A 19,558-nucleotide genomic window follows, 5' to 3' on the forward strand; every position below is an offset into this window, starting at 1 on the left:
CATGGTGGCTTAGTGGTTAGCATTTTGGCCTCGTGCCTACAGTGTTGGGGGTTCGAATCTCACCTCCACCCTGTGTGTGCGGAGCTTGCTTGTTATCCCTGCTCTTTGGGGGTTTCCTCCAGATACTCGGGTTTCATCCCCCAGTCCAAAGACATGCATTGTTGGCTGATTGGCGTTTCTAAATTGTCCATAGTGTGTGAGTGCTTGTGATTAGGCCCTGCGATGAGTTGGCACCCTGTCCAGGGTGTCCCCAGGCTTCTCTGCAACCCTGTGTAGGATAAGCGGTATGGAAAATGGATGGCTGGATATGGCACGTCTGTCGATCTGGTATAAATTCACTTTTTAATATGATTAGATTGTGATTATTTTCTAAAAACAAAGACGAGCATGTGTATGCATTTTCCTCACAATGGATTGCGATAAAGTTGAGCAGTTAGGGTTGATCGATATGAGTGCACTTTGGGCTTATGTCTGAGAGTAGGGAAAGCTGCTGGAGCCTGTGGGAGATGAAGATCACATTTCTCAGCATCTCATCACACCTTCCTCCATTCCTGGGCCCAGAGCTTTGTCAGAGGATTTCCCCAGTTATTTTATTACTTTGTCTGAGCATTACACTACTACTGTGTGTGTGTGTTAGTGTGTGTGTGCGTGTGTATTCGCACACATTTAATTCCGAAATTCCCTGATGTTTAAAGTGTATGTTTAAACAATATGAGTTCAACAGTTCTCAGTGCCTTTTGCTTTGCACAGAGATTAACCGATACACTCAGGGACTTGCCTTTTGCTCTTCATTCAGTAAATCCGATCACGTTTGGAAGCGAAATTGATATAATCTGGTCTAATCTCTCCAGCTCAAAATTGTATTACAATACAATGAGTTTTTTCTTTATCTGAAGTTTGGGTGTAGGAAGCTGCAACTGAGTTTACTTAGCAGTGGGATTATAATGACAATGATAATGAGTCTTTATTGATCACATATACATTACAGCAGAGTGAAATTCTTTTCTTCGCATACCCCAGCATGTCAGGAAGTTGGGGTCAGAGCGCAGGGTCAACCATGATACAGCGCCCCCTGGAGCAGAGAGGGTTAAGGGCCTTGCTCAAGGGTCCAACAGTGGCAGCTTGGCAGTGCTGGGGCTTGAACTCCCGACCTTCTGATCAGTAACTGAGATCCTTAACCGCCAAGATGCCACTGCCCGTGCCCAAAACTTCCCCTGCCCACCACTGCCCCTGCCCACAACTGGATTATCAAGGGCCAAATACAGAATGACCATATTTATGATATACATGTGAAAACAGGTTTATAGAGGACAGCACAAGGAAAATATGGCTCAGAACTATAGGACAAGACAAAAGAATCCATGAAAAAAATCGATGAAATGAAACTCAATAGAATAAGAACAAGTAGGAAAACCAAAATAAAAAGCATGCAGTGTAATGAACTGTGTGATGAAACCGAATGGAAACTCAGCATGGGCTTTACTGTGGGCAATCCAGAACTCTTCGCAATGGTTCAATACACATGCAGGCAACATAAAACAAATCCATAATCAACAAACGGAAACAGGCACTATTAGGAAAACTGGAACATGCAGGGATAGAAAACAAGGCCCAGTAATGCACATAAACACTTGGCAAGACTTCGGAAAGAGGCAAAGGAACACTCTCTCACTCACTTTCGCCAACTCTTTATCATGGTCATATTCCGGGAACACTGGACGTGAGGCAGGAATACAACCTAGACAGTATACCAGTCCATTACAGGGCAGTATGCATGCATACATTGACAGATCTCTGGGTAATTTATCTTAGCTAATTGACCTACTGGCATGTTTTTTGGGAGGTGGGAGGAAACACCCAGAGAATATACACAGAAACGGCGCGCAGACAGTAGGCCGAGCTCGGGATCAAAGCGGGGACCTTGAAGCACCAATGCTACACACTGCACCAACACAGTGGAACAGGAATGAAGTAAATAACCAAAATAAGCACGGGCTGACCTCTGAACAGGTGCACACATTAGAGAAACAAACCAATGATAAAACAGAGGCGTAGAAACCAAGGACAGAGACCAAAACAAGCTATAGCGTAGACAAAACAAACACGAGATGCACTCGTCACGCTGCTCTTAAGAGGGGAATCCATCAAACATTGATCTTTTATTCCATTTAATAGAAACGATCAGAGCACAAATAACCAAAGGTGGTAAAAATTCCCAAATGCTTTCCCTCTCTAAATAAATAATCTGTTAAAGGTTGAAATGCAGCTTCAAATTCTTCACTCAAGTTCAATCAGAAAACGTATGAAGTCAAGGAAATACAAAGAAACTGATTTTAGTTCCTGATTGTAAATGAGTGCCTCTTTAACCGAGGAACCATACAAGAAAATGGGAAAATATTAGATAATCACACATTATATTCACTGTCAATGTATAAAATGATATCGGAATGCCTGTTTAGCTTTTCCTGGGACAACCATTTGGTCAACAGAGCAGACGTTTAGTTCCAGTTTTGTTAGCTGATCCCAGTATACCCATGAATTTTTGTAGAGCAACAAACGAAAAATTGCGATATGAATGATTATAGTTTCCTGCATGAGACTGGGATTTGCCTGTGAATTAAAAAAAAAAATTCAAAAACAAGGTAGAAATGCATTTTTAATGAGATTAACGTATTGAGTTTAAGGGAAAATTGCAAAAAAAATTTTTTTACAAGACATCATTTTAGATCTGCTATTTGAAAAACATCTACAAAAATCCCACTTTAACAAAGTTCTGTTCAAAATGTTATATTTTCTGAGTCAATAAAAGTATTTTTTTTCATATTTTAACCTTAAGTCCTACTCTTTCACTCCTGTTATACAACAGTGCGAACCCTTTTTCTCTTCGACCCAGAAAATCTGAGTAAATCACAAGCCAAGCTTCATCAAGATTCCTCTCATGATGAACATCGTGCACTTTTGATTTGCTGTTACGGACTCCGTGTTTGGATGCCGTTAAGAGCGAAGGACAGTTGTTGTTTTCTTTTTTCATCATTCTCGTCCATCTCCATCAAACAAACTCATCAGAGTTTTCACTGTTTGTGATCTTGCCTAGAAATACACATTAGTAGTGTGGAATAATTAAATGCTAATGGAGCGTTACAGTCATTGCGAAGCTTGATGCTTTTACTCGGTGGTGTTTGTAATTATCTAAACATTTTTCATTAGGACCTGGAAAAAGCCAGGGATCGTCATCGCCTCATGTTGCACGCTAGAACTCGTCGAAAATCGACCACCTGTTCATCTATTTTCGTGTAAGAAAGCGTTAGAGCTGCGTTCCAGAGAGCTGTCAAGTAGCCTTATTCATGTCGCGCTGAATGAACGCGCTAAATGATCACATCATCAAGCTGCATTCTTTAAAATACACTCAGGCCGGCTTTCCTAAAACACTGTAACACTGTCATTATTTTAAGATGCACTAAACCTTTAAACGCAATGATATACAAGGCAGCCGAATTAATATTGTGACTATATTGACGGCACAACTAGATTGAATTTTTTTTAGAAATATGTGCTTAGTTTAATGATCTTGAAGCTGTATATGTAAATGAAACTACACTACACTACACGACGTAATTGTGGATGTGTCTCGGATCAGATATTCAATGTGCTTTATGTAGAAAGTATACGTGCACCACCTTGCGAACTTCATGCCTACAGTGAAGCGTGGTGGTGTTAGCATGGGACGCTCTTCATCAGTAGGGACTTGGAAACCAGTCAGACTTGAAGGAAAGATTGATGGAGCACGACTTATTTTATTGTTTAGTGTATTTACACTGGTCAAAACAACAACCGGCTCCTCTCTCGTGTCAGCGTTGGTCAAAATCGCTCCTGTTTGTGTTTTTGGGCGAATCCCCTGAGGAGAGCTTAAGTCTGTAGTTGTGTTTGTAATCTAATATGTGTGCAATTTCAGCATTATTTCTTCACGACGTGCAATTAGTTAATAATTACATCTTCCTTTCAAGCTGTAGGTGAAATTCGTGGTCATTACTTTACACAAGACTTTGGCTCACAGTGAGAGTTTTGATGTGCAATAATTCAGTTAGTAATAATTTGCTGCCGTAAATTAGTGCAGCATTCAAATGAAAGCTTATCGTAATCTATGCTCATTGGCACTGAGAATAAATCTTGTGCTGCGTTTAACATTCGCAGTACCGCAACGTTAAGTGATCCAGTCAGATGCCAGTAGAAACGAATAAAAATATTCAATTCGATTTTATTTGTGTAGCGCTTTTTACAACGGTCATCGTCTCAAAGCAGCTTTACAGAAGCATATAAACACAGGATACTGATTTTAAGTGTGTGGATCAATCCCAATTGAGCGAACCGGTGGCGACGGTGGCGAGGAAAATCTCCCTGGGATGTTAGGAGGAAGAAACCTTGAGAGGAACCAGACTCAGAAGGGAACCCGTTCTCATCTGGGTAACAACGGATAGTGTGAAAACAAAGGAGAATTCAGTATGGTTTTTATATGAAGTCTTGTTTGTTGAACTAGTCAACAACATATCAAAAGGCAAAATATGCCTTTTGAAATAATGTGCATACAGTATATAGACACAGAATAGATTGAAAACCAATCAGACTTGGCCTTGAATCTTATTCTGTGCAGTAAGACATAACGTTAAAATGTATGTGTGTTGAGAACCGGGTTTTGGACCTTACTCCCCTGGATGCTACGATCGGTGAACTCAATCCTGAGACAGTATCCGATGATTAGCCCTTTATCTTCTCCTTCCACATTCTGAAATCATGACGCATTCACTGCTGCTTCGACCACTTTGTGTGATTCAAATCCTCATCTGTTGTTTGTCAGGGTATGTGATTCATTCTAGTGACTTTCCCCACTTGAAATGGCAGCGAAATAAAATAAGAGGTAGGTGATTTGCATCGGCCGCTCATGCTCCACGGCAGTGTATGAGAAAATGATATCATTTTCTGGTATTACTGTATGAGCACAATGCCTGATGAAGGCAAACTATATTTTATACCAGTATCATTGTATTATATTACTATCTTACATTTAAAAAACAAAACAAATATGTGCTCTTAATGCACTGTATATCTAAGATGAAGGACCATGGAGATTGTATCATAATCATAAGGAATAGTATTATGTTCTTATATACTTTAACTTGCTCATGTATTAATGTATACAGTCCTAAATAGCACAGACGACTAAGAAAACGGCATTCAATAAGCTAACTGTGCGTGTTAGCTTCGAAATGCTAATACTCTGTAATCAAAGTAAAGCTGGTATATATATATATATATATATATAGGGAGAGGGAGGAACCAGAGAGCATCATCATGATGGTAAAGCATGGTGGTGGTAGCATCACGTTGTGGCGATGCTTTTCAACAGCAGGGATTAGGAAACTGGTCAGGGTTGAGGCCAAGATTGATGGAGTCAAATACAGGGCAGTCCTAGAAGAAAGACTGTCCCACTCTGCAAAAAACTTGAGACTGGGGTGGAGACAACAACCCTAAGCATACTGCCGATGACTTAGTCAAAGCCCAGACCTCAATCCGATAGAGAATCTTCAAAATTGCTGCTCACCAAATGGTTTCCATGCAATCTGATAGAGCTTGAGTAATGTTGCGAAAAAGAAGAATGGGCAAATTCCAGTTTGTTATGATTGTATAGCGCTAAAATCGTGCTGGTTTTGTCTCTAATCGCGATTGGGAAATAATTGTGATTTTCATTTCGGCCATTGTCATACAGCTGTAGTGACGGTAAAGTAATGGATACTGCTCTCTCTCTCTCGCTCTCTCTCTCTCTCTCTCGCTCTCTCCCTCTGTGTCTTTCACTCTACAGAGCGGTGTGATGAGGTCCTGGCAAGTCCTCTCCCCTACAGCGCCTTCAGCAGCTCTTCCGTGTTGGCGCCTGATTTTGGCGCCGGCTACGCTAAACTCAACCGCAGAGTCGGTATGGAGACACACACACACGCACACACACACACACACTCATCGTCCTCTTGTGTCTTTCATACAGAACGTTGTATATAAGAAAGTCCCCTGCACTGATCTCAGAACAGTGCTATCAGTTTGCCGTTACATCTCAGGTTAAGATCCTGAAAAGAACAGCTGATCTCAGATCAGCACTCTGTCTAGAGCCGTGTCCTGAATCACAACTTCTGCTGTCCTAGCACCTCCAGTGGATGACATTTAGAGAAGGGTATTACTCACAGTTTGATTCTAGATGAGACATGATGCGGGGAGATGATGGCACTTAGCGCACTACAGGCAGCAAGAGGACACAGCGAAGGTGATTCGTTTTGTTTTCGGAACGGATATTATTTATAGGTTTTTTATTTATTTGAGGTGTCATTTATTTCGAACCCTAGCGTCTAAATTCATGATTTTTAAATGATCATTCTTTCTTGGGTGGCTGCTTGTTCATCCTACAGGTTAAAGGTCAAATTTATTTACACAGCATTAAGGTCACATTTTTTTCCCAACTTTTTTGCCAGTTGAGAAGCGATACTAGCTGATTACAAATAAAACACAACAGGGTGTGTGATGCCATAGGGAAACAATCAACAACAACGTGATGTGGTCCAAGTAAATGTTACCATGCTTAAGTTGATTATTTTAGTAAAAGAGCACATTCCACAGCGTTTTATCCCTCATATTGTATACCACAGCAACTTGCCAATGCTAGAGGTTTTAATGTATTAAATAACGGCACGTCATAAGTTTTACCCCTTTATTGTTTTTGCTATAGAGCATTTGTTTTAGTTTCTGAAACAGTTTAGTATGAGATATACACAAAAACAGAAGAAATTTGCATATCATGCATATTCATAGATCCTGACTTTTTTTTTTTAATCGCTAATAAAGCTGTAGAGATGTTGTTTAGTAAAATATCCTGTTTTAGTAATACTAGTCCCAGCCTAAATTATTTGTAATGGTTTGAAATATATCTTCAGGGCTATTTTAATGCCGCATAAGAATGATAAATAACGTATAAAGGAATGTATTCACTTATTCAGTATCAATTAAGATCGTGTACTCCGAGCGTACATAATAAAATTAGTTGTATTAGTTTTTGCTAAATGAGTACTTTGCCATACGTTAACCCATAGTAAATTCTACAGAGTGGAGTGTTCTCGTGTTCAGAGTAGTATCCCGATTTCTTCTTTCTCTCTGTAAGGGAACGGAGGTTGGTCTCCGCTGGACTCTGACAGGTATCGATGGCTGCAGGTGGACCTACGGGGCAGGAAACAGATCACAGCCATTGCAACGCAGGGTCGATACAGCAGCACCGACTGGACTAAACAGTACCGGCTGCTCTACAGCGACACAGCAACTAACTGGAAGCCTTATAGGCAGGACGGCAACATATGGGTTAATATCTTTATGCAGTATCCCAACATGTATTGCGGAGGGATTATATGCTTATATACATGCTATCTGAGAAGTACTAAGAATAAGACTAAGGCAAATACTTTTCACTGGTGGTATCTTCAGTGGTATGTATTAGTAGTATAGACCACCATTGTTAACTGTACAATATCACCGTTATTACGACAGACAAAATCCATTATCGTAATATACAGTACACACTCCAGCCATTCCTCGTTAGCATATTTTCTTTACTTTCCTACCTTTTTCCCCCGTCTTCCTTTATTGCTAATTACAGTAAATTATTGATTCTCTCCGGGGTCCAGGAATGGAGTGCGGCTTTATTGCACTCATCACTCACCCTGTATATTATGAGATAATAAATAAAAAAATTGTAAAAAATTGCTCACAGCTAATGAACCGAAGTAAATTAGAACGGAGGATTGTCGTCCCGCAAGCCGGCTGCATTGAGGCGTCGTATGATTGATGTGTTTAGACAGGAAAGCAATAACAGGAGGTTGTGTTTGGGTCTGATGGGTCTCTTCGTTTATCTCGCAGACATTTACAGGTAACTGGAACTCGGAGCGAGTGGTGCGTCATGAGCTGCAGTACGCCATCGTGGCCAGATATCTGCGCTTTATTCCCTTGGAATGGAGCACAGAAGGGCGAGTCGGGATGAGGGTGGAGGTCTACGGCTGCGCGTTCTGTGAGTGTCACGTGCGCTTTGGCGTTTTATGTACAAACGTTTGGGTCCATTTTAAAGATTTGTTTAACGCTTGACTTTTTAGCTAGTGTTTAGCTAGGGTTAGGGTTAGGGTCATTCCAGTAATTATTGATTTACTACAGAGAAACTAATAGAAAAGGCAGATTAATGAAACTTTAATGGGTTCAAATGTTTTATATGATAAAGAAATGAAGTCAGATACCCAGGGGTTTATGGCCCTCCTCACACAGGGCACCAGAAATGTATTGTGTATATACCAGAGGTTTAGGTGTTTTGTCTCATTTAACAATCAGTTCCTTTAAAATGTTTTTTTTTTCTCTCCTCAGTTCGGCCATTTACAAATTCCTACCTCCATCACATGACAGCTACCAACCTAGCTAAATGAGGGCTAGCACGTGCGTCCTCTGAGACACGTAAAGCCAACCAGTGCGGATTTTTCCAAACTGCTGCGTCACAGGGTTCGCATAACACATTTGGAGGAAAGCGCTATCCGCCCTCCTCCACATACATGAGCTCACAGACACCCACGATTGGCTAGTGTCGCTGTGATAGACAAGGGAGAGACAGTACTGCCAGTCTTGTTCTCTATGCCACGGATGGCTACAGTAACATCCGTAAACCCATTCATGTGCTAAGATTTATGTTCTTCATTATTGTAAACTGACTTTTCTAGACATTTCTGTTCGTTTAGATCAACCTGATATAGGCATATACCAAAATTCGGAGCACTAAACAAATACAGATATATACAGATACGCATAGTCATATTGCGCTGTGCAGCAAGGTAAGACTTGTATTGAAAGTTGGAGTATTGGATTGTTTTCAGTAACGTATTGTTGAAAAAGTACTGAATTTTTCACACTTCATGCCGTGCCAGTTGCCTAGTTGGGATGATAAACAAGACAACCCTCAAATGTACAACAAGGATCATAGGGTCCAATTAATGTATGTTAAATGAGTTTTAAACGAGGCTCATTAGTTTTACTCGGAAACTGTACAAATGATCTCATTCTGGTGACAGAGGTTTGTCTGGGTTTATGATTACTGATGATGAAACATTTCGAAAGAATGGTGCGTACGGGATATGGAGAAAAACGGCTCGATAAACTAAAAAACGATTTCAAGCGAATAATGTATATCGGGTAATAAAAACAACCTTTGGTTACGGACTCAGCTTTATTAGAGCTATGATTTTTGTTTTTAGAATTTATTTTTTGTTTGGCTTCAAGACACCGGACAATGCCTGAGGTCTCGCTTGAAGCAGGACGTGGAGGAGATGTATGGCGTACAGGATTTCATAGATGTCCTTTCAGCAAGCGTTTTGCTAATGTAGCGCAAAATGCTAACGTAGCGAGAAATTAGTTGTAAGTCTTGGACTTCTGAGTGGCACAACATCGTCAGGAGGTCGCGAGTCTGAGTCTGAATACCGACGATGGTACGGTCAAGAGAGTAAAATTGGCCGTGGTGTCTGGGTGGGAGGGATGGTATTGCACTGCCAATCACACTATCACGCTAGCCAATCATGAGCACCTGTTAGCTCATGTATGTGGAAGAGGGTAGATCACGCTTTACTCCGAGACTACGATAGTGCCTTGTAATACAAAAGATTTAGGTAGCTGGCTTCACGTGTCTCGGAGGAAACGTGATTGCCATCACTCTCCTCGTCTGGTAGTCGCATAACAGGAAAATGTTATTCCCTAATGGGTGGGAGCTGACAAATGATTGGGAAAATCCCAAAAAATGTCAACAAAGTCAAAATCTAACATTCCAGTATACTGTTTTTAACCTCTCTTCCTGATCAATGTGGTTTAAGGGGCCGACGTGATCAGTTTCGACGGACAGGGGGTAATCTCCTACCGTTTCCGACAGAAGAAGATGAAGATCCTGAAGGACGTTATCTCGTTGAGGTTTAAGACCAGTAAAGGAGACGGGCTTCTGCTCCACGGAGAGGGACAGCAGGGCGATTACCTCACGATGGAGCTACGCAGGGCCAAACTGCTGCTACAGATCAATCTGGGTAACAGATACTTCACCCTGACACCCTGCCAAGCTAACTGTGAATCAAAGTGAACTGGCCGTCTCTGTAGTGTTATTTTAGTACAAGCAGGGCTGGAAATTAACACCCGCCCACCAGCCAAATGTGGGTAGAATTTGCCACTTGAGGGCAAATTTATGCAGGCAAGCTTTTCACTGCAGCATATTAATGATATAATAATACTTATTAATAAAGCGTTTAGAATAATATGTTAATAAATATAACAGTTACTTTATAATTATCTAGTACTTTACATGGTATTGTAATGAATAGAGACTCGTGTGTTACAAAAATAGTAACAGTTATAGATTATAAAGGAATTATTTATAGCACATTATTAGTGCTTTATGAGGCATTATTAGAGTTTATAAAATGCTTACACAAAATCATAAGCATAATTTAGATGATTTATGAATGTGGGCTTCAATGTGTGTGTGTGTGTGTTTTTGTTGTTGTAGTTTTCACTTTAAAAGGAAACTTTTTTCAGTTTCAATATAATAACATCATAACTCCACAATTAGGAAACTGTTCCCTGAGCTATTAAGACGAGTTAGTGGAGAATTACAACTACAGTATATATAGTGAATATTCTAACTGGACTGTGTGAATATGCTAACTTTAAAACAACTAGCAATTGAAAGTGCTACGTGTAAAACAGCTAGCTAGTGAAAATGCTACGTGTAAAACAACTAGCTAGTGAATATACTAACTGGCATATCCTGACCGGAAAACATTTAGCTAGTGAATGTGCTAAGCTGTCCTGTGAAGAGCTCAATTAAAAAACAACTAGGTAGTGAATAAGTGTAAAACAACTAGGTAGTGAATATGCTAAGTGTAAAACAACTAGGTAGTGAATATGCTAAGTGTAAAACAAATAGGTAGTGAACATGCTAAGTGTAAAACAAATAAGTAGTGAACATGCTAAGTGTAAAACAACTAGCTAGTGAATATGCTAAGTGTAAAACAACTAGCTAGTGAATATGCTAAGTGTAAAACAACTAGGTAGTGAATATGCTAAGTGTAAAACAACTAGGTAGTGAACATGCTAAGTGTAAAACAACTAGTTAGTGAACATGCTAAGTGTAAAACAACTAGGTAGTGAATATGCTAAGTGTAAAACAACTAGCTAGTGAACATGCTAAGTGTAAAACAAATAGGTAGTGAACATGCTAAGTGTAAAACAACTAGCTAGTGAATATGCTAAGTGTAAAACAACTAGGTAGTGAACATGCTAAGTGTAAAACAACTAGCTAGTGAATATGCTAAGTGTGAAACAACTAGGTAGTGAACATTCTAAGTGTAAAACAACTAGGTAGTGAACATGCTAAGTTTAAAACAACTAGCTAGTGAATGTGCTACACGTACAACAACTAGCTAGTGAATGTGCTACACGTACAACAACTAGCTGCTCACTGGTAAACAACTAGCCGCAATGGCTGTGTGACCTATAAAGGGAACGTTTAAATGCTGTTATTACTAATGGAAGTGTTCCTTAACCAAAAATCCTCTCTGACTAAACTAGAGAGCTAGATCTGAGATCTAAATCTGAGATGCTTAGCATTTTCGTCTGATGCCTGTCCACTCCAGGTAGCAATCAGTATGGCTCCATCCAGGGTCACACCTCCGTGTCCAGCGGCAGCCTGCTGGACGATGACCATTGGCACGCCGTGCGGATCGAGAGATACCGCCGCAGCGTGAACTTCACCCTGGATGAGCACACGCAGAGTTTCCGAACCAACGGCGAGTTTGACCACCTCGACCTAGACTACGAGGTCAGGACTCGAGCTCATTCCCTTTGTTGCTTTGGTGCATATTTGCGATTCCTTAAATTATTATCCTAGCAGTGGTACATCTTGTAATCCTGAGGTGATATTTCATCATTATATGTACTTCTGAGAAGACGTCTGGGATTATTATTCATTTATGAGAGGCGAAGGCGCAGTATTTGGACAGATTTTTAAATTAGCCTGCAGCTAACACTCAGCAGCCCCTCTGCTTGTCCCATGAGTCACGTCAAGCAGTGACTAGGGCATGAATATTTGAATATAAGCCTGATAATACAGAAATATAATAATACAGCCTCTCCTCTCTCACTCGTTCTCACCCCATCTTACTCCCATCGGCTTGTTCAAAGCATCCTCTTTAATTATTACCCTGATGCAAAAGGAAGTTCTTTATTGCAGCAACTATAAAATTGTTCACTACAGCCTATTAGTGGTGCCTGTCAGGCTAAAACACATCACTGTCAGGAGCGATGCCGGTTTTATAGCTTTGACAGCTTTATAGCTCTTACAGCCTGCATACACTCTCCAGACATTTATCCATCTTCCTCGTCACAATCCACGGTATTATGGAGCTTTTTGAAAGAACATTATGTATTTGGAAATCTATGGAATATCTGACATGCAAGGAAGAAAAAAAAAACAGCACCTCATCTACTATAAGAAAACATTTCATCATAATTAGATACATACCTCGTTATTATTAGAAAATATATCACTGATACAAGAAAAGCATCTTATTATTGGAAAACATCTAGTTTTTATGTGATATTTATCTCATTACCATTATAAAACATCATGTTTTTACAAGAAAACATCTCGTTATTGTGAGACACGTATCTTGTTATTATTAGAAACATCTTGTTACAAGAAAACCTAGTTTTTATGAGATATTTATCTCATAACAATTATAAAATATCTCAGTGTTAATAGAAAACATCTTGCTACTATAAGAAAAGCATATTACAAGAAAACATCTCGTTATTATGAGATCGGTATCTCAATACTATTATAAAACATCTTGTTATAAGAAAAAGTATCTTGTTATTATGAGATCTGTGTGTCAATACTATTAGAAAACATCTCGTTATGAGAAAAAGTGTCTTGTTTTCATGAATAAAGCAGCTCATTTTTACGAGAAAGGCATCGCTATTGTAACAATGCACCTTATTACTACAAGAAAAGTATCTTGTTATTACAAGAAAATATCTCGTTATTGTGAGACATGTATCTCATTACTGATGGACAACATCTTGTTATTACAAGACAGTATCTCGTTATCGTGAAAATGTCTCGTTGTTACAAGAAAAGCATCGCTTTATTACAAGAAAACATCTCGTTATTATGAGCTATGTATCTCATTGCTATTAGAAAACATCTTGATATAAGAAAAAGTATCTTGATATTATGAGAAAAATATCTCATTGTTGTATCTCGGATATCGCATAAGAAAATATCTCGTTATTATGAGAAAACATCTTGTATTGAGATATGTCTAATTAATATTAGAAAGATCTTGTTGTTACAAAAATCATCTCATTTTTAGGAGAAAAGCATCTCATTATTGTTAGAAAACGTCTGGGTTAGGCATGTAACGCTGTTCCATGAGAAAGGAAACGAGACATCGCGTGAGCTTTCCCACAGCGTGAAGCTCACGCAACCTTGAGTTCCCCTTTGAAAGGGAACTTCTCATTACTACAAGAAAAGCATCTTGTTCTTCTGTGAAAACATCGTGTTTTATTAAACATATTAGAAAACATCTTGTTACTATGAGGAAAAACATCTTGTCATTCGGAGAGAACGTTATGTCGCTGTTAGAAAACATCACATTATTAGAGCAGCATCTCGTTATTACGAGAAAAGCGTTTTGTCACTCAAGAAAACATCTTGTCATTATGAGATAAATACAGTGGGGGGAAATAAGTATTGGGCGTGTCAACATTTTTTTCAGCGAATTTTCACCAGACATCGGTATTACCTCAAGAAATCTAGAAATATAAAGAATTCACAACATTAATAACTCTCAATTGGTTTCGGCCCAGTCAATCACCTGACTTGAATCCAATTGAACAAGATTTAAAGACAGTATGTTTAGAAGAATGGCCAACTTACCACCTGAATACTGTGGAAGATTCATTACTTCATACAGGAAGCGTCTTGAAGATGTCGTTACAAAGAAAGGTTTCTCCACTGAGTATTAAATACATTTCAGTTAGCATGTTCAGTACTTTTTTCCCGTGTCATTCCTCTGTATTACACATAACTTCATTTATGGACTTGAATATTGTGAATTCTTTCTATTTCCAGATTTCTTGAGATAACACTGATGTCTGGTGAAAATTTCCTGTGAACAACCTCACTGGAAATATATTTACTGAAAACAATGTTGACGCGGCCAATGCTTATTTCCCCCCACTGTATGTTACATAAGCGACATAACTGATCTCGTTTTTACAACGTGCCCTCCACGTTTCCCGGATGATAGGTTCTGTTGAGTGCCACAGAAGACAGAATTACTGAATTTGTACTCGTTTTTTAACCGTGAAGTTTCACGTGATATTCAAGTCGATCAGCTAGGAGTAAAGTAATGCCTAAAAAGGTCTGCTTTCTCATCATTTTCTCGCATAATCTGTTCACAGATCAGTTTCGGAGGAATGCCTGCATCAGCCAAGCCCAGTTCAGGAGCTCCGCAGAACTTCATCGGCTGCATGGAGGACATCCACTACAACGGGGACAACATCACCAGCCTTGCACGCAGGAAAAGAGTCGACACGTCCAGCTTTGTAAGGGTTTCTTTTGAATGACTGTTTTTTTTTTTAGCGGCTGAATCAGTGGTGGTTCTGGCACATCTCATTTGGCGAGGCTCACACTGAGTCCAGATGCTCATTTAGAGGGAACATTAGTCCACATGTTTGCTTCGCTAAGCACCGTAAAACATGTGTTTGAACCGCTTGAACATGTGATCGCTATTTAGAAACACACTACAGTCAAGAAACCATTGGAAAGCCTTAGCTTGTCTCGTCATAGCAAAAATTTCTGCATTACTGAAGTACTGAAGAATCTGGTGCTTTAATTACACAGATTGTCATAGCTTTTAAGCTTACTCGCCAATAAAGGTTTGAGCTACACATGTTATATTTTCCTATTGTTGTTTATTGCTGCACTAATCCTGTGGGACTTGTTGTGTCTCTGTAATGCGTTTAAACTACTTCCATGTGTCGTCTGTGCTATGTGCAACCATTTGCAGTGCATTAAGCTTGGAGACTTTTGTTTTTAACCCCCAAAAAATGTAAGTGTGACTTTACTTTCCACTGTCCTTGAACCATTCTCTACAGTGTATTATGTGTGTGTGGTGTTTGGTTCCCCAGTAGAGACAAAGTAGACAGCTGCTTTGTATTTTTGTAGTGAACAACTCATTAGTGCAAGCAGTGAGCTAATGAGTTGGACTGTAGGGTAACTACAGTGCATGTAAATTCCTCTTCCTGAATTCTCACAGTTATGTAACCAAACTATTTTCCAGATTCTCCGCACAATCATCTCCTCTGGAGTATTAGACACACCCCATACATTTTTTTTTCTTATATACATTATGTTGCTTTGTTGTGTATGTTGTGTGTGTACAAGACACATTTTAATGTTACATAATGTTAATAATTCCAACTAGATCTTTGGTGTAGTTTAATGTTGAGTTTAGTGTAGTGTTTTCCGCTGTAGCGTTGCTGTACAAGTACTGTGCGCTGTAATGTTTAATGCTGAAACTTGTCATTTACTTCATAATAGGGCTGCAACTAACGATTATTTTCATAATCGATTAGTTGGCCAATTATTTTTAATTATTATTTTTTATTTCTATATTTCCCCCCCTGGCTGGATGGATGGATAGATGGATGAATGGCTGGATGAATGGCTGGCTGGCTAGCTGGCTGGCTGGCTGGCTGGATGGATGAATGCCTGGATGGATGGGTGGATAGATGGCTGGATGGATGAATGCCCGGCTGGCTGAATTGGATGGATGGATAGATGGCTGGATGGATGGAGGGATGGAGGGATGGCTGGCTGGTTGGATGGAGGGATGGGTGGATAGAGGCGATGGCTGGATGGATGGGTGGATAGATGGCTGGATGGATGAATGCCTGGCTGGCTGAATTGGATGGATGGATAACTGGCTGGATGGATAGATGGCTGGATGGATGGAGGGATGGCTGGCTGGATGGATGGAGGGATGGTTGGCTGGATGGATGGAAGGATGGCTGGATGGGGGGATGGATGAATGGATGGAGGGATGGCTGGATGGGGGGATCGATGGATGGAGGGATGGCTGGCTGAATGGATGGAGGAATGGCTGTCTGGATATATGGATGGATGGATGGCTGGATGGATGGGTGGGTGGGTAGATGCATGAATGGATGGACAGATGGATGGATCTTATTGATCCCCAATGGGGAATTTGTCTTTAAATGAATAAGACCAAAAAAACCCACAACTTACAGAGAAACAGCAAAGCACAAAATCCTCTGTCCTGAAGATTTTTCTGCAGCGGAAACATAATCGACTGGTACAACACACAGACACTGGAAACTCCTTCCAAAAAATAAATAAACCACTCCTTACAAACTTCACCTTATTGGTTCTTTTCTTTTTTTTCTTAAATAACAAAACATTTTGTAAACCGTTTATTATTGTTATCCACCATACAAATCCCAGTCTTAACTGTTGCTATAGAAACAATAACTTAGAAATTAGAAAGAGTGGATTAATATAAACCTGTGATTTGGCTTGTACCTAAGACGACTGTCAGAGCTGCTGTAATAGAAAACACCTTCTGAGCGTTCAGATTTGAGAATTCAACGTTGCTGTGGTATAAATGACTTTACATGTTATGTTAGCGTAACCGACTAGAGGACAAACACAAGTCTGTCTTATAGTCCACGTCATTTGTCCGTACAATAACATCATACAGCCCCATTTTAATTCCTCTGCATGCTGTTTCCCAGCGTAACCTGACGTACACGTGCGGAGCCTCGCCGACGTTCCCAGCCTTCTTTAACTCCAGCAGCACTCTGCAGCTGCCGGGCCGCAGCGACGCAGACACCGTGTCGGTGAGCCTGCGGTTCCGCACCTGGAGCCCCAGCGGCCTCCTTATGTTCACTCCTCTAATGCCCGGCGGAGTCGAGGTCAGCCTGGTGGAGGGCAAAGTAGTGGTACATATCTACATCTCAGGGGGAAAGAACACACGGGTGGACATCTCCTCAGGTAACAGCGCAGAGCTACAGATGTTCCTGTGATGCTTTTTTTTTTTTTTTTTTTTTTTTGGCGTAACACACAGCTGAATTTCAGGTTGCTACTTAAAATATGAATCAAACTGTCATAAAGGCTTCTCCTGAATCCCCCCAGGATTTTTAAAACGCTGATAAGACTGATTGTGGTTGTGTTCTACCTGCAGTCGCTTACTTATGCACTCCTAAATGACTGTATAATCAATTTATGTATGTATGATGAATTTCCTCACATCAGCCAAGACGTGTTTGGTGTTCAACGTTAGCTTCTTTAGTTTTGCCCTGGCGCTCCAAACAGAATCATTTTCTTCCTCAGCACATACCAGAATCTGACTGTTTCTTTCTTTTTACCAGAGGCCCAAAAAAACGGCGTTTGCGCCTATAATGGGGTGCCCGTGTTCAACACTGAAATTATTTACGATGTCACACTCCACAGTAGGGGTTAACATCTCGTATGAAAGTAGGCACTCAGGGCTTCAAGATTTTGCAGTTTTTCATAAGTATTTCTTTTTTTTTCTACCTAGCCTACTAGATTGACATTACAATTTTTGATACTCTATACACAGAAACCCGACGGTGTTCTAATGTTATATGCAGTCTTATAACAGGCTTGCGGCTTTAAAATAATATACTGGTTGAAAATATCCGAGAAGTCGATTTCCAATGGAACGCCAGCGTGCTGCTAGAAAAGGTTCGAATAATTGTATATGAGTTATACAATGTGATCGTCCCGAATGAATACTTTTTAAAAAAAACATACAAACAACATATATTCTGATGTGTTATGAAAGCTGGAGGATATACTATAACTCTAATGTTGATGATTACCTTCTCAAAACAGTCATTAGTATGGTCAATACTAATTGGTACTAATTGGTACTAATGGTAGATTTAACCAAGTACTGTGTCTGTATATTAACTGATCTAAAGCCAATACAGCTGCAGACTAATTTAAAAGTAGAGAAAGGGCACGTTAAATTGCTCCTAGGTGTAAATAAGTGTACATATTTCTTCCTCTGCCATAGTTTTTCCAAAATTGGTTCCACATCCACCTCAACCCTGACCATGATAATGCGATTATTAAATGGGGGAAAGAATAAACTGTAGCTGTAATCATCTCTTATTTATTACTAAAGTATCAATTTCAGACATCAAACATATCTAGTCTAACTGTTCCTTCAATATATAATAGCTACGGAGCTGTTACAATATGATGGAAAATGATTATTTGTGGTATTTAATCGGAATAATTTCTTCCTTGCCAGGTTCCGGCCTCAATGACGGCCAGTGGCACAGTGTTCAATTCCTGGCACTAGAGAGCGCCGCGATACTCACCATCAACGGCGATGAGACGTCGTCCGTCAGAGCCACGCTCCCCATTCAGATCCGCACAGTTGGAGATTACTACTTTGGAGGTCTTTTTTCTTTTTACATAACCGTCTGCTTTTACATATTTCTTTAAAAACTGGTCCACTGCTAAACACTGATTTGGATTACATTGAATTGGATGCTAATTACATTCCACTGCGTTCATTTTGTGCTCCCTTTTTGCCAAATTTGCTTCCTTGGCTCCCGGCCACAGATAGATTCAAACTCGCGATGACTCAGATTGTCAAGTCTATCGCATGATTTCCGCAGTGGTGATGTAAATCGGGCTTAAAGCCGAGTTCTCGTGTCCGTACACAGGCTATTTTCCACGGACGGACCTCTCGCCATCTCAGCGCTCCTTCCACGGCTGCATGCAGTTCATCCACGTGGACGAGCAGCTGGTGGACCTGCACGCCGTAGAGCAGGGCGTGATTGGAAGTTTCGAGAATGTCAGCCTGGACATGTGTGCCATCATCGACAGGTACGATAACCACTTACTGTATTCCCTTTATGCATTCCCAAACCCTAAGGCTTATTATGTTGAGATCCTGTTCGGTGATACAGGAAGTAAATGGATAAAAGTACGAGTGCTGTTTACGAATACAACATGAAGGGACGTGCCTTTGTGGGAAAATAATCAACAACGGTATGATGTGATGCTCTGTGCCACCTTGGACTTGTTACTTTCCTTAATCGAAACGTGTTTTATACGGTTTATACTACAGCAATTTGTGAAGAATGGCGTGAATATTTTTACTTATCTAAAAATGACCATGCAGGGTTTTTTTTTTATCCGTTTATAGCTACATTTAATGGACCGTTGTGGAATGTCCATGAAGCAAATTAGTTCCTGTTATCACTTATTATAGAAATATTCCAGAAAATATAGCGATACAGGAATATAGAAAAGCAATCAACACATTGCGACCAATCAGAATCGAGAATTCAACTCCCCTGTGGTATTAAATGTACAGATTTATACTTTGTTTCT

At 40.1% G+C, this 19,558-nt stretch overlaps 1 protein-coding gene across 1 annotated transcript in view; it reads left to right on the forward strand.

The window, feature by feature from the left end:
• The window catches only part of cntnap2b (contactin associated protein 2b), a 54,440-nt gene that overhangs the window by 17,196 nt on the left and 17,686 nt on the right, over window positions 1–19,558 (forward strand). The window contains exons 2-10 of the mRNA XM_017496150.3: window positions 5,855–5,965; window positions 7,193–7,386; window positions 7,942–8,089; window positions 9,921–10,124; window positions 11,730–11,914; window positions 14,563–14,706; window positions 16,918–17,176; window positions 18,465–18,614; window positions 18,886–19,048. Of these exons, the coding sequence (XP_017351639.1) occupies window positions 5,855–5,965; window positions 7,193–7,386; window positions 7,942–8,089; window positions 9,921–10,124; window positions 11,730–11,914; window positions 14,563–14,706; window positions 16,918–17,176; window positions 18,465–18,614; window positions 18,886–19,048 (1,558 nt within the window). The remainder of the gene's footprint in view (window positions 1–5,854; window positions 5,966–7,192; window positions 7,387–7,941; window positions 8,090–9,920; window positions 10,125–11,729; window positions 11,915–14,562; window positions 14,707–16,917; window positions 17,177–18,464; window positions 18,615–18,885; window positions 19,049–19,558) is intronic.

Source organism: Ictalurus punctatus, chromosome 20, assembly GCF_001660625.3.
Source record: "Ictalurus punctatus breed USDA103 chromosome 20, Coco_2.0, whole genome shotgun sequence".
Classification (NCBI taxonomy): domain Eukaryota; kingdom Metazoa; phylum Chordata; class Actinopteri; order Siluriformes; family Ictaluridae; genus Ictalurus; species Ictalurus punctatus.